Genomic DNA, 12,922 nt, shown 5'->3' with positions numbered 1-12,922 from the left:
AACGGAGGATTTCCTCAGGCTTCCCAGAAATTTCAGGTGATTTTTTTCCTCCACACTGAATGGGGTGCAACAGAGAGTCCATCTGCAAACAGCTTGGGTGAGAATTCAGTGCTTCCTTCACACACTGCTTCAGATAAGCAAAGCTGAAAGTAGGGGAAATCTGAGAAGGTTCTTTGTATGGGTTCCAAAGTATGAGTAATTTCTGGTATATTAAGAATGAAAACAAAAATATGCCTGTTTTTTATCTGTCTGGTTTGATCGTTTCTCATTTATGAAACAGAAAATGCACTCAATTAGTGCAGTTCTCTTATTTCAGCTGATTTGCAGAGGCTCAATGCTGAGAACAGAACAAGCAACAATAGATTATATTTTCTGCCAAGTATGAGTTCATAACAAAATTCACTGATGTGGTATTTGGGACATGACTCATTTCCCCAGGATCAAGCAACAGAACAATGATGAATGATGCTTTCAACCTTCCATCACCAAAACAAAGTTCATTTTGACTGAATGGATTTAGTCCCATGTCTCTTCCAGTGATTTTGAAAAAAGAATATCCTTCCTGTTTCTGCCAGGGACTTATAAAATGTCTAAAGGCAGCACTTCAGTTACAAGTCAAGGTCACCTCTTCACTCAGAGCTGCTGCAAAGGTTCCTTTATATGTCAGTGATCCCCTAGAGCTGGGAACACAGGTACCAGGAGAGAGTAAAATACCAAGGGAGGAAATCTCTGAAACAGCCCAGGATGCCAGAACGTGAACTTGGACATTTTACACAGCCTTAGGACTAGATGCTTTATCATAAAGATATATACATGTGTGTGTGTATATATATATGAATATGTATACACACACACACATATATAGAACAAATGACAGTTCCGCTTTTGAACGAGGAAGAGTATCTAAATAATGGACGCATGTGATGCTATGGTGACACGCAGAGTGGAATATGCCATATTCTGCTTAATGCCTTGCACCTTGTGATCTTTGTGCCTTGATATAAAGCCTTTTTAAGCAAAGACTAGTGTTTCATAAAGGAAGGGAGAAAGAGAATGTATTTCAAGAAAGTCATCTCCTCCATTCGCTCTTAAATTAAGGATGGTTTGCTTGAACAGCTTTTGCTTGCTCCTATTACTCAGCCAAAGCCTGCAAACAACAGGGAACAGGAAAGGAGATGGCTTGAAGGTTGTAACCCATGTAGGATCTTAAGACAAAGCTGGGTACTATCAAGACCAGAGGATCCCAGATCTGAGAGGTGCCAGCTAACTCATCTCATTTGCACTATTTGGAGCCAGTTTTACTCCACAAAAGGCAAGCGAGAGGCCCAGTGCCCCCACTCGCCCCTTTCAGCCTCAAGGAAAGGTGAGAAATACAAGATAAAGCACAACAGGGAGCACCCACCTTTGGCTTGGTTACTAGCCTACACAGATGGAGGAACTCTCTGTCTGAGTGAATCCTTAGCTTTCTTTTTGCGCTATCGGGAAATGGTTGCCAAACATCACCCAGACTGCTCTAAAGGTATTTCCCTTCCTCCTAGCCTTTTATTCCCCCCACCCAATAATTCCCTCCTTGGCCAGGCTTTGAAGAGAAAGCTGCTGGGATGAGGCACCCCGTAATGCACCGCTGCTGACCGTGGCCCACAGTGAGCTGGGAATTTCAATCACTGTATGGATGCAGATTAAAAAATCATACTTTTAACCATGGGTGAGGTGTTTTTTTTTTTTATTTTTGCTGACAATACCAGCTCAGAACATTACTGTAGGGTAAATTTTGAAAATGTATTCTGCTTTGACTTACAAAGTTTTCTTGCTTCACATCACTTGTATTACAGCAGGAAAATAGAGCAGTCCATTTCACTTGAATTTCTTACCAGTTTTATTTTTGCTTCTCAAGACCTATTCAAACTTTGCAATGTTTTGTAGCTTAGAAACTATTTCTTAAAATAAATACTGAATACATGAATAATCCCATCTGATATATGATCCCCAAAGAATCACTGCCAAACTGTTCACAGAGATAATTTGACAGGCAAACATGAAGCAATCGTAGGGAAAAAGAAACCTCAGAGCAACACTGACAATGCTATTTACCCACAGCAAAAATTTCTGATCCCCTCAGTCACATTTGTTTGCACTCTGAAAGGTGGTTTGTATCTATTTCATACTTTTTTTTTCCCCCAGTTAACAGTCGGGTAATTATACATAGTCTAGACGATCACTGGCATTCCTTTGCTACACGAAGCCAATCTCAATAGCGTTAGCATTTTAGTGCATTTTATGGCACTGGATTTTAGTAGCTGACAGTGTACCGTATGCAGGCAAATACATGTATGAGCTCTGAATGTTCTGGATTTCATTTCTAATACTACAAAAGACAAGTAGGAACACGTTATCTATCTTTCTTGCACTGCACTTTCCCTGTTAGCCACCGCATCTTCCTATCTCATTCACTATCTATCTCTATGAAGTTTCTTGTAAGCGGAAACCAGCAAAGGCCTTTCACAATTCAACCTTTAGCTGCACCACAAAACAAATCATCTAAACACACACAAACACACATTTTCTTGGCTCTGGACCCTGCCTTCTCCCAGTCCAGGTGATCAGTTCATAAATAACAGCAATACATAACCCCATAACCTTCCTAGGCTCAGGAGCAATTTCTTGCCAGCTTTGTGCCCTTTATCTTCTCCCCAAAAACCCTTTCCATTACACGGCAAGATCTGGCCTTTCCCACCCCCAAATTTCCCCTTCCTCTACCTCCCACCTCCAGAGGTTCCTCACTGGGCCGGGGGAAAGGGGCTGCGGCAGGGAAAAGGCAGCCCCTGGGTGAGGGGGAAAGGCAAGGCAGCTGCCATGGGGCAGCGAAAATAAGCTGGGGGCAGAGGAAAGCACGAAGAGAATAGAGGAAAAAGGAAATCTCCCATTTTCCCCTTTGCTTTTAAATAACTTTCTAGGAGAGGGTAGTAGAAGTCAGGGCAGACAGCTTCCTCCTGCCCCATGACTCCTGACTGTAAGGAATAAACATAGCGCTAAAAAAAAACGAAATACAAAACAAAAGTTTCCTTATCCAGAGCCATACAGCCAGTTGTCTTAGAGTTTCAGATAAATACTTTACAGCTTTTTTTTATACAGAACGGAATATAACAGTATAACAAAAAATTAAATATATATTAAAATGTCCTCTTTTTTTTGTATTTTCTCAGATGTAAAATCTCAGTAGGTTTACTTCAAAGTCCCAGGTGTCATCATAAAATGTTTCTCTCACACAAATACTGCCCACAGGTATTCACGTATTCAAAGGAGTGCCGGAGGTGGGAGATATGGTGGAAGCTTGTTTGCTGGTAACTTTGTACTTTCCACACTTGTCCTTGGTACATACAGGAAGGACCTAACAGAAGAGAATTTTTTTTTTTAAAGTATACGAATGTTTCAAATGCTAGAATAAAGATCCAGGCTGTGTGCATTACCAAGTGGTGCCTTGCTTCTGCTTATGCTAGAGGATGGTAGACTAAATTTTTCCCCTTGCAGCCTCATCAGTAGAGACCACCTTGGACTACAGAAATGGCATCTGTGGAAGGAACATATCGTATTCACATGCCACTGTTTTTTTTTCCTCCAAAGCACTCATCCAAGATAAGGGTGCATGCATTAACTATGTTCTGTAATGACGCTGAGGAGTCTGCAGCACAAAACCAGCGTGTGATTCTCTGCTTGAAATTAAGGTATCTTGCTCAGTCTTCACCTGCCTTGAATTTGCATCCTTTTTTACACAACAGAAGTTCACACACATGCTGGTTTTTTTCATCTTGAACGTTGCTAAAAAAAAAAACAAACCAAACCCTTGTTGTACTTTCCCATGCACTGGAAGAGACTCACTGCTGGAGAACTAGTGACACTTTAATCTGTGTGAATCAATTAATGACAGAAATCGTGACGTGCTGCTGTGGGTTTTCCACATGGAAGCATGCTCTTCTTCAAAAGATTGCATTTTGGCTTGAGACACTTCCTTGAAGCTGTTTCCTCAGCAAGTTGCATGTGACTCTGCTGTGTGTAGGTTATTTTAAAAGCTGCTGAGGAACAGCGTAGGCGGTATGGCCATTATTTACACATTTAGCATATATATGTAAATATAGTAACAGAGCAAAGCTTCCTCCACAGAGTGCCTAATCATCAAGAAAGCAAACATCTGGTTGTTCCCACTGTCTGACTTGTAAGCCCCACTGAAGGTCTGGCTGGTGGCCTCATTAAACAAGTTAAAGTTTTCACTTCTCATGGCACTGCTAACCCACTGGATGAGACAGCGTGCCTCTCGGGACTGAGCAAGCTCTGCAGCTAATGGCTTCGTCTCTCTCTCCCTGCGCGAAACCCAGCCTGAGCGATTCAGGACCTGCTTCGGCACGACGTGAACACTGGTGGTGCCCAGCGGGAGCCGAGTCTCCGCGAGCCCGCGCTCCCAGTGCCGCTGCGGCCAAGCTGCGAAACAGCCTGGGGGTCTCTTGGCATGCATGCGTGGAGGCGAGGACACACAAACTTACCCAGCAAGGCCGGGCTCGGTGTCTCTCCAGATTGTGCAGCTGTCTCAGGCAGCAGCAGAAGAGGAAGCCGAGGAGGAGGAGGGAAATCAGAGGAACTAACATGCCAACAGTGGTGGCAAGGGCTGGCGCTGTGGCTGCGTCTTGACCTACAGGGAAAGTAGCAGGTGCTCAGATGGATTTGTGCAGAAAGAAGGAAAAAAACTCTGTTTCAGACATCCCTTAGCTAATCCCAGAAGGTAGGAAGTCCCAATGTGGGCGCTGGGAGCATGTATCAGCCTGTATACAAGAAGCACGGCAAGCAGACCTGTGACCAGGGGACCTGATGCCATGGTCAGACGCCCATCAAGTTACTTAGGGCTGGCACGTTGTATTTACATGTTAGGCTAAATGGCAGGGGAAAACTGCTGAGTCCTCGACAGAGCCCTCGAGGGCTAGGGACACGTCATGGTGTGCCGGTCACCCGGCAGGCACCACGTGCTGCTCTGCTAATGCCCATGCCTCTAGCTGCTCCTGCTCCCCGGCACCTCCTCCTTCCCTCCTGCCACTCTTCAAGGTACCTTCCAGACTTGCCCTTCAACCTTTGAGATGTTTTCCCGCAGACTAACTCAGGAGGCATTTCCCGTTCTTCACCCTGTGTCAAGCAAGGAGTGTGGCGCGCCTGCACACACTTTCATACTGACCCTGCGTCACGTTGTCTGTGGGCAGAGACAGGGTCACGTTTAGAGATGGGTGTTGGATCACGCAGACGATGGGGTACTCCTGGAGGATTTTGGAGTGGGCGAGGGTGAAATTGCTGATGACGGTCACAGTATGGTTGCCAACTCTTACGTGGTACTCTCTTGGTTTCTGCTGCAGGGTGCTGGGAAGCCGCCATGTGATTTTTGGAGCTGGCTTCCCTGTTGCTGAGCAGCTCATCACCACTTTGTCATCATCCTTGGCTTTGTCTGAACTGGGTATAAGCTTAGCTTCCACTTTGGGGTCCGATATGGCTGTAAAACACAAAGTGATAAAATCCATTGCTTTCTGCTTACATCTGAGCAAGGAACAAGAATAATGGACAGCCTTGGTGTCTGATCTTATCTCCTACTCACCAAAACCCTGGAAGTGACAAATGAGTGTGAAAGTCATCAGGTTTCTGTCCTGAAAATGTATTACTTGGCAAAAACAGAGCACAAGGGAGTAGAAGCATGTGTGGTTCAAATCAAAACTTAGCTTGAGCATTCCAACTGAGGAGTGGTGATACTGGATAATTAAAAAGCAATCATGAAACTGTGTGTCCTTCTGTATGTGAAAGGACTGAATGGTTGCACTGAGCTCTTGTTCTTATCCCTTAAATTTATCTTCACGATTAACTTTATTGCAATTTGAGATGACTTGAGCACCAAAGGACAAAATTCATCTATTTATCCAAGACACTATCAGTGAATTTGTATGTGCTTACACCACAGGCCTTCACTTGTGGAAGTTTTGTGCATGTGCATCTTTTTTTTTCCCCTAATGTTGGTTTTTGAGGGTGTCATGGTAACCCACAAAGCTTACTTTAAAGATCATTTGTTCTAAATTTCTTCTCACTCTTGAAGATTTTGGGATGTTGTCATATTTACTCTTAATCAGCAGGTAGGATGAACCATAGGCATCATTCTTGCTTACTCACTTGCATAAAGCCTGCTTGTTGATTCCTATTTATATCACTGGCTCCCAGCTGCAAGGCTGGGTAGAGCTTGTCAAGTGAATAAAGCACAGAGAGAATAAAAGAGAGAATAAAGCAAGAAAGAGTGAGACCAACACTTTGGAGTTGAGCTGAAGCATGACAGTAGGGTTTTCTTTTGTTTCTGCCTGCTTGTTCTTATATCTAACAACTGTGTTGCTCGTATGTGGATTTTAGCAGGTAAATTCTCCCTCTGCATTTTTGTTAATAATTGTTAGTAGTAAAGATGACTTTGAAATAATGGGCAAATGAAGCATGTTGTGTTTTCAAGTAAGCAGAACAGTATTCAAGGATGCTGAGGCCATACAATGCTCTTCACTGGGGAAAGTAGTAAAACCATGTGTTTGGTGCTCAAGTGAAGTCTTCGGGCATTTAATATTGCAGACTCCTCAATGGGCAACAGGACAATGGAAAAAGTGCCTGAGCCTTACAATTTTTCAGTTATTAAAATATGAGAGTTGCAGTAGAAAGAATTCTCAGGGTGAAAATGTGTGTTGAAACTTAACCAAGTGGTTGGATTTTCATAAGAGCTGAACGTGTGGCAGCTGCTGCTACCATCAACGGATGCTCCGTACACGTGAAAAATCACCTATTTATTCCTCAGCCATAAAAATCATGGACTAATTTAGGTTGGAATGGACCTCTGGAGGCCATCTAGCCCAAGCTCCTGCTCAGAGACAGTCTAATTAGTTCAGGTTGCTTAGGCCAAGATTTATACAGGCACATAACTCTGTGTGGGAGCATTATCCTCAGGTTTCCATATGGCAGCTCACCCAGCTTGCCTGCTACTTTGATGTAGGTGTTGATCGAAAGTGTAGGGGTCTAAACCATACTCTACTTTTAGGTGCCTGTTTCTAAAAATTTTCTTTATTTAACCATGTAAGTACAGTGGCTATTCTGATTTCATTCAACTTTGAGTTAATATGAATGCCCTGCGATTAAATAAGTATCTATTTCTGTATACAGTAGTATTATATGTAAGTATTACTACTAACAAAGCAAAATCAACAATTTGTAATACGGTCAGCACAATGTTCATGCTGAAATTAGTTATTGTCACAACACTAGCAAATATATCACTATCATTTAGCAAACCTGCTTTTAAACAAAAACAATGTATTTTCTGTTTACTCTTCTTAAGAAAAATTATTCTTTTTCCTTTTGGGCAGGTAAATGAGGATTTGCAAATGAAAGAGATGTAGAAGGTACCAAATGAGCCAGTCAGAGGGGGAAAGAGCATATGCCAGTTGTACAAAGGCACCTATACCTCCTTGTGCAATTCCATATATACTTCACAAAGCTATATGGATCTTCCAAGCCATAACTGCAAGAAGGTAGAAATTATATATTAGTAGTTTTGATTTTTTATGTCTATACCTCATTTATTTACTGTGGTTGTGCCTGCTTATAAGAATGAAGTGGCTATTTCTCATCTCTTGCATCACCCATAGACAGAAACCCAACATTACCCCACAAATAGAGTTGGTGAAACCCACTAGTGTTGCTCTGAAAGCAACAAGAAAAGTGTTTAGGGGGATTTCAGCTGGAATTTCTCAAAATCTCCCAAGTGTGAAAGGACAAGTGTCACAAACAGTTTATATTTTGATTAATAAATGATCTCTGAACTTCTTCTTTCACTCACGGGATGCATGAAAATAACACCTCCACCCACAGCATTAACTTCAAATACTAGGGTGCAACATCCAAAAACAGTAAAGGAAAACTATCACAAACGTTTCCAGTGGGAGGGCTTTACTGGAGCATCAGTAATAGAAAAACAGACTGCAGATTAGTACCATTGCTCCAGTCTGGCAATTTCCAATCTTAACCGATTCAAATAGATTCAGGTGAGCCTTGGCTGATAAAGGCACTATCAACACAGGGAGAGATGATAAAAATTGCACGGCATCATATCCTGGTAGAAACACATGCCTTCCAAATTCACTCTTATTCTCACTAAGTGGTCCCCTGCCTTCCCACATTAGACCTTAGGGAATGATTATCATATAAAAAAAAATCCTATACGGTTGATCTTCCCTTTATTATGTGTCTGTAATAGATGCACAGACAAAATCTACTATTACTGGCTTTTGCAGTTAAGTCCTGCCACACTGATTGCTAGCATGTGCCTTCTGCTGACATTTGATGCATGCATTTGCAGAACTACTTCTTTTGACTTGCACTAAAATATTTATTTCCCATGAAAATGTATCTGGAAGAGATCTTGTGCTCAAGTACTTGCATTAGTAGACCCTACAGAGCAGTAATGCAAATGTTCCCAAACTTGAGCTATGAGAGCGTTCCCAAGTATTTGAAAAAGTGGCTTTCTAGTGAATTATGTGTCAGCTTTGATCATCTGTGATGTCCTTCTGTTATTAAAGGAGGGCTGTCAGATGATGGTGAGTTCTTTACATTTAAAGATTTGACCCTGATCTCAGAAAAACTGATAAAAAATTTTAAGAATTACGATATACCTAGTGATTACAGAAATTCCTTTCCAATCATACGATCATTAATAAGCAACTCTGTGCCTCATTTTCCATATTCAAGAAATAGCAATGACACTTCACTGTCCTGCAGACTTTCAGGCAGCTGGAGCTATCTACACGCAAACAGAAGGTATCTGGAGAAGTCCCAGCAAATTCCTAAAGAGTGCTTCGACTCAGCAAGACTACGCCATCTTCAAATGACTCATCTCCTTCTCTCCAACACCTGCCAACTCTCTCCCTTTCTCGGTTTCATTCTTATCATCCTCCATATATCCTTGTTTGGCACTGGAGGGCTGAAAAATATTTCTAGGGCAAAACTGAGGGGGAAGAGGAGCATACAGTTCAAAAGAAATCCACCAAAATGGTTTTGGTTACAGGCTGGAAGACCGTCTCTTCTTCACTTTTCTATTTTCTGCCAGAAAGGTCTGAAACCCCACCAGTCCATACCTGTATTTTTTCATGGCACTGTATCCAGTTCCTAGCATGGTTTCACTTCCCCTCGGCTGCTACGCAGCTATGGCGCCCATCCTGGAACACCCCTCCCGCGAAGGCTGCTGTAATCAGGCAATAACCAGCCCGTAAACTCCCTGGTAGTTCCCTCTCGAGGGCAAACAGATGCTATTGTTTCATTTTCAGCTGGTGACTCTGTAAACTGGCTTGCTCACCTTGTTCTAAATTACTGAGCCTTAGGGGATTGCTGTTGGCCTCACGTTCCCAGCCTGCAGGAATTCTCTCTATTTTTTTAAACAAGTTATTCTTACTGTTGTGGGATGGGGAATAAGAGAGAGAAATTATATTTAATGAAATACGCAGTATGCAAACTACGGTATTCCCTCACAGAATGAGCTCCACCTGGGCACGTGAAAAAAGCAGTTTGTGGGGGCCCACGGCCTCTAGAGCAACGAGGAAGAGCTTCAGAGAGCTGTGGCGTGGAGAAAGGGACGCTTACAGGACCCAGTGAGGATGGGGCATCCAGTACCTCCTCAAATAAAATTTGCGCTATTTTAAGCCATCTCCAATCAGCTGCATTTAACCATGTCCTCAGCTCAGATTTAGGAGGGATATCAATCCTGTGTTTCACAAACCAAACCACTAATTCTCTAGCCTCCCGAAATATCCCATCCTCTGCTTGTTCTGTACACACATATCTAAATCTCTCTTCTGAAGTGCCTGATACTAGGAGCCAGGGGAAAGACACAGAAGGACTGGTGACATCGCAGCCAGTAAGTCCCATGGCCACTCATTTCACCAAACATTTGGTTTATTTATGCTGACGTTCCAGGATGTGTTTGATAAAGCACGTTTCTGGGACACCACGATGACCTGGCCTGTGAGCTGGCACACCGGCAGGTGGGCAGCGAGCCTGAGCTCGGGGAGCAGGGAAACCACCGCGGGAGCAGCAGGCTCATGCCTACCAGCGAGAGAAGTGGAACACTTCTCAGTTGCTGCATTTTTGTCCAAGAAGCAGGAAGAGATGCTCACAAGCGCTTGCGTATTAGCAGAAAAACTTTTTTCAAGAGTAAATTAAATATATCCCCGCTAAGGGATGAATCATAGCCACAAGGCTGGTGATTTTGGGCAATATTTCCCCCACTTTGGTAAACAAAACAAAAGAAAACAAAGAAATCTAATGCTGTGTTCAGAGTCACAGGATAAACAAGAAAGGGATCTGCCTGTGAAGTCCTTCTATGTTTTCCTGTAATGTATAACTCAGCATTTACCCTCTGAATGACTCAGGGTTGGGTTTTTCTTAGGAGCACTTTCCTCTTAATATCTAAAATATTGAGTGAATTTCTTCTGCTAATTTCTCCCTTCTGCTCAAGGAATTTTCCCAAGAAGGAGGAAAAAGAGCTTCTGTTTCAGATTTATTTTTCCCTCACATTTCCCCCTCCTTTCTGCTATTGCTTAAGTCATCTTTTCCCTACAAGCCAGGGTCTGGGGATTTTCTGCACATGAGACTCTTAGCACATGGGTATGTGTATGGGTATATGTGTGCGTGTTTATCAGCAGAAAGACCTGGCACTAATGATAAACAAAATACTCTGCAGGAATCATACCACCAGCAGCAGGTCCCGGACACACTCATATTTTCCACATGGGACAACCTTTTCTTCAAGCTAATTTATACTGTTCAAGCTAATTGATACTGATCTGTGCATTATATTCATGTGGCAAAGCCCACCAGCTGTACTGTATTTCAGCCTTTTTTTACATCCTTTTCTTGAACCTGGTCTATTTATTGCCAATTTTACTACTGCTTCAGAATCAATTTCCCAATATGCTAGTTGCATGTACACTACTTTGCCTTTTGACACATCATACTTAGGACTGAAGGCAGAGTAATAAAAAACCGCTTAATTTACATGCTTAGGAGCACAGAAGCAACAATTAGAAGAAGAAGAGCATCGGTTTCACGTTCGCCAGCTGTCAGTGCAACACAGAGCCAGGGGAACTTTGAGGAAGTTGCGTATTAAGCGTCAGCTTTTGGATCTAGCTGTTGTTGACTTAAAGAGGAAGAAAATTAAAGAACTACTAAACCCTGCTTTCCCATCAGAGGTAAAATCATCGAGGGAGGGAGAGCCAGAGAGTAAACTGAGCAATTTCCCACAGCGATTTAGCAATGTGACTGGTGGCCAAGGAAGATTTTCCTGGGGGGGAATGGCTGGGTCTCCAGAAATATCTTACCCCATGTGCAATTACGATGCCTTACCGTAAACCTTGAGACACATCCTGCCCGTGACAGCCCCAGAGGGAAACGTGTTGAAGATGCACTTGTAGCATCCTTCGTCTTGGAAAGTGACTCCCTGAAGGGAGATGGCCGAGGCTTGTAGCCCACTGTGGGCGAAGCTCACGTGGCTGCCATAGCTCTTCACGATCTTTTGGCCGTTCATGGTACTGTAAGTTGCTATATTTTCATCAGCCCCCTCAATTTCCTTCTGCCAGGTGACTTGTAGCGTGTCTTCATTCGTGATCAACCGACACGAAAAAGTAACGTTTCCACCTGCCTGGACCGACTGGACCTTTCTGTGCATCACCTGGACCTTTCTGTGCATCACCTGCACGGAGCCTGGGGGAGAAGAGGACACCACACTCAGACTCTTCCTTCACCTTCCCACAATGCACCCTGCACAGGTGTCCCCACAGCCGCTACTTTTGATTGCTTGTGAGAACAGCTGCAGAAGGCTTCCAGGAAAAAATAAAAATGTGACTTGCAAGAATTCCCCTGAGAATTTCACTGGACATGACATCTCTCACCTCACTTCATGCGAAACATTTCACAAGCCCGTTAGCTCCTCTGTGGAGTGTGCCATGGAGAAGGGCAGCTCTGGCGCCAGCAGCAACCGAGGTCTCTCTGCTAAGGCTGTTTGCTCACTGGGAACCACAGAAAGGACCCATAAATATTCAGCCATGCTAACTAACACACAGCCGCCAGTGCATTACTGATTTGTGAGCTCTCCTGTAGCGTGGCTGGAACCAAATTGGTAAAGCTGCTAAAAATTCTTACCTGTGTCACTATATACCATGCACACACATCTGTCAGAGACTAAAAACAGAACAAAACACATGAAGAAAAAAGCAAGCTCAGGAGGAGCATGGCAGAACACCTCTGTTCTCATATCTAAGACTCAAATCCACAGAAACAAGAGCCCTTTCTGAAGATCCGCAGACCAAAACATGCTGAGAATCAACAAGAACAAGAAGTATAATACACCTTTCATAGCATAAACACCATGGCATTAAAGATCTCCAGGGAAAATAAAAAAGAAAAACACTCTTCTCTTCCAATTCATAGGCAAATGTGGAAAAGCTATTCAAGGGACTGACAAGGCAAACAGGTGCTCCCAGGCATGACAGCTCAACTCCGTGGTATTGTTGCTCTTAGGATAACAGTTTTGAAAGTTTATTGTATATACCAGTCCGTGCAGCAGCATGGGAAGGGAGTTATCAGCAGGGACAGACGCGACACTGAAAACTTATCACTCAATTTACGAGGAAGCCAAATATCTTTGCAATTTTTAAAGACAGATGAGGTTGTCTGTAACATGCAGAGAGTATGGTTGTCCACCCAGGGCACATCTAAACCGCCTGACGTAGCTCACTCACGGCCTGCTCTCCCCACAGCTGTGGCCAGGCGGATCTCCACAGGAGACCGTGGAGCCAGTTGTGAAGCTGTATATCCTTTTTGCTAT

At 43.3% G+C, this 12,922-nt stretch overlaps 1 protein-coding gene across 1 annotated transcript; it reads right to left on the bottom strand.

Annotated features, from left to right (window-relative positions):
- Window positions 1-1,751: 1,751 nt before the first annotated feature.
- CD200 (CD200 molecule) lies at window positions 1,752-11,897 on the bottom strand. Its single transcript, XM_026122487.2, has 4 exons — window positions 11,443-11,897; window positions 5,216-5,524; window positions 4,536-4,681; window positions 1,752-3,388 (listed from the first exon to the last, which is right to left on the bottom strand). Exons 1-4 carry the CDS (start codon window positions 11,783-11,785, stop codon window positions 3,287-3,289), a joined length of 900 nt encoding a protein of 299 aa, XP_025978272.1. The 5' UTR covers window positions 11,786-11,897; the 3' UTR covers window positions 1,752-3,286.
- Between the last annotated feature and the right edge of the window lie 1,025 nt (window positions 11,898-12,922).

Source organism: Dromaius novaehollandiae, chromosome 1 (genome assembly GCF_036370855.1).
Source record: "Dromaius novaehollandiae isolate bDroNov1 chromosome 1, bDroNov1.hap1, whole genome shotgun sequence".
In the NCBI taxonomy this organism is placed as follows: domain Eukaryota; kingdom Metazoa; phylum Chordata; class Aves; order Casuariiformes; family Dromaiidae; genus Dromaius; species Dromaius novaehollandiae.
The sequence above is the reverse complement of the archived record's forward strand: the minus strand, read 5'-3'. Positions and strand labels throughout refer to the sequence as shown.

Excerpts from the sequence above, each read along its gene's own strand:
- CD200 (XM_026122487.2), bottom strand. The coding sequence starts at position 11,785 with ATGCACAGAAAGGTCCAGGTGATGCACAGAAAGGTCCAGTCGGTCCAG. Across the intron at positions 4,682-5,215 it reads CACAGACAACGTGACGCAGG|GTCAAGACGCAGCCACAGCG; the intron begins GTCAGTATGAAA and ends CTTTCCCTGTAG. Across the intron at positions 3,389-4,535 it reads ACCGAGCCCGGCCTTGCTGG|GTCCTTCCTGTATGTACCAA; the intron begins GTAAGTTTGTGT and ends CTCTTCTGTTAG.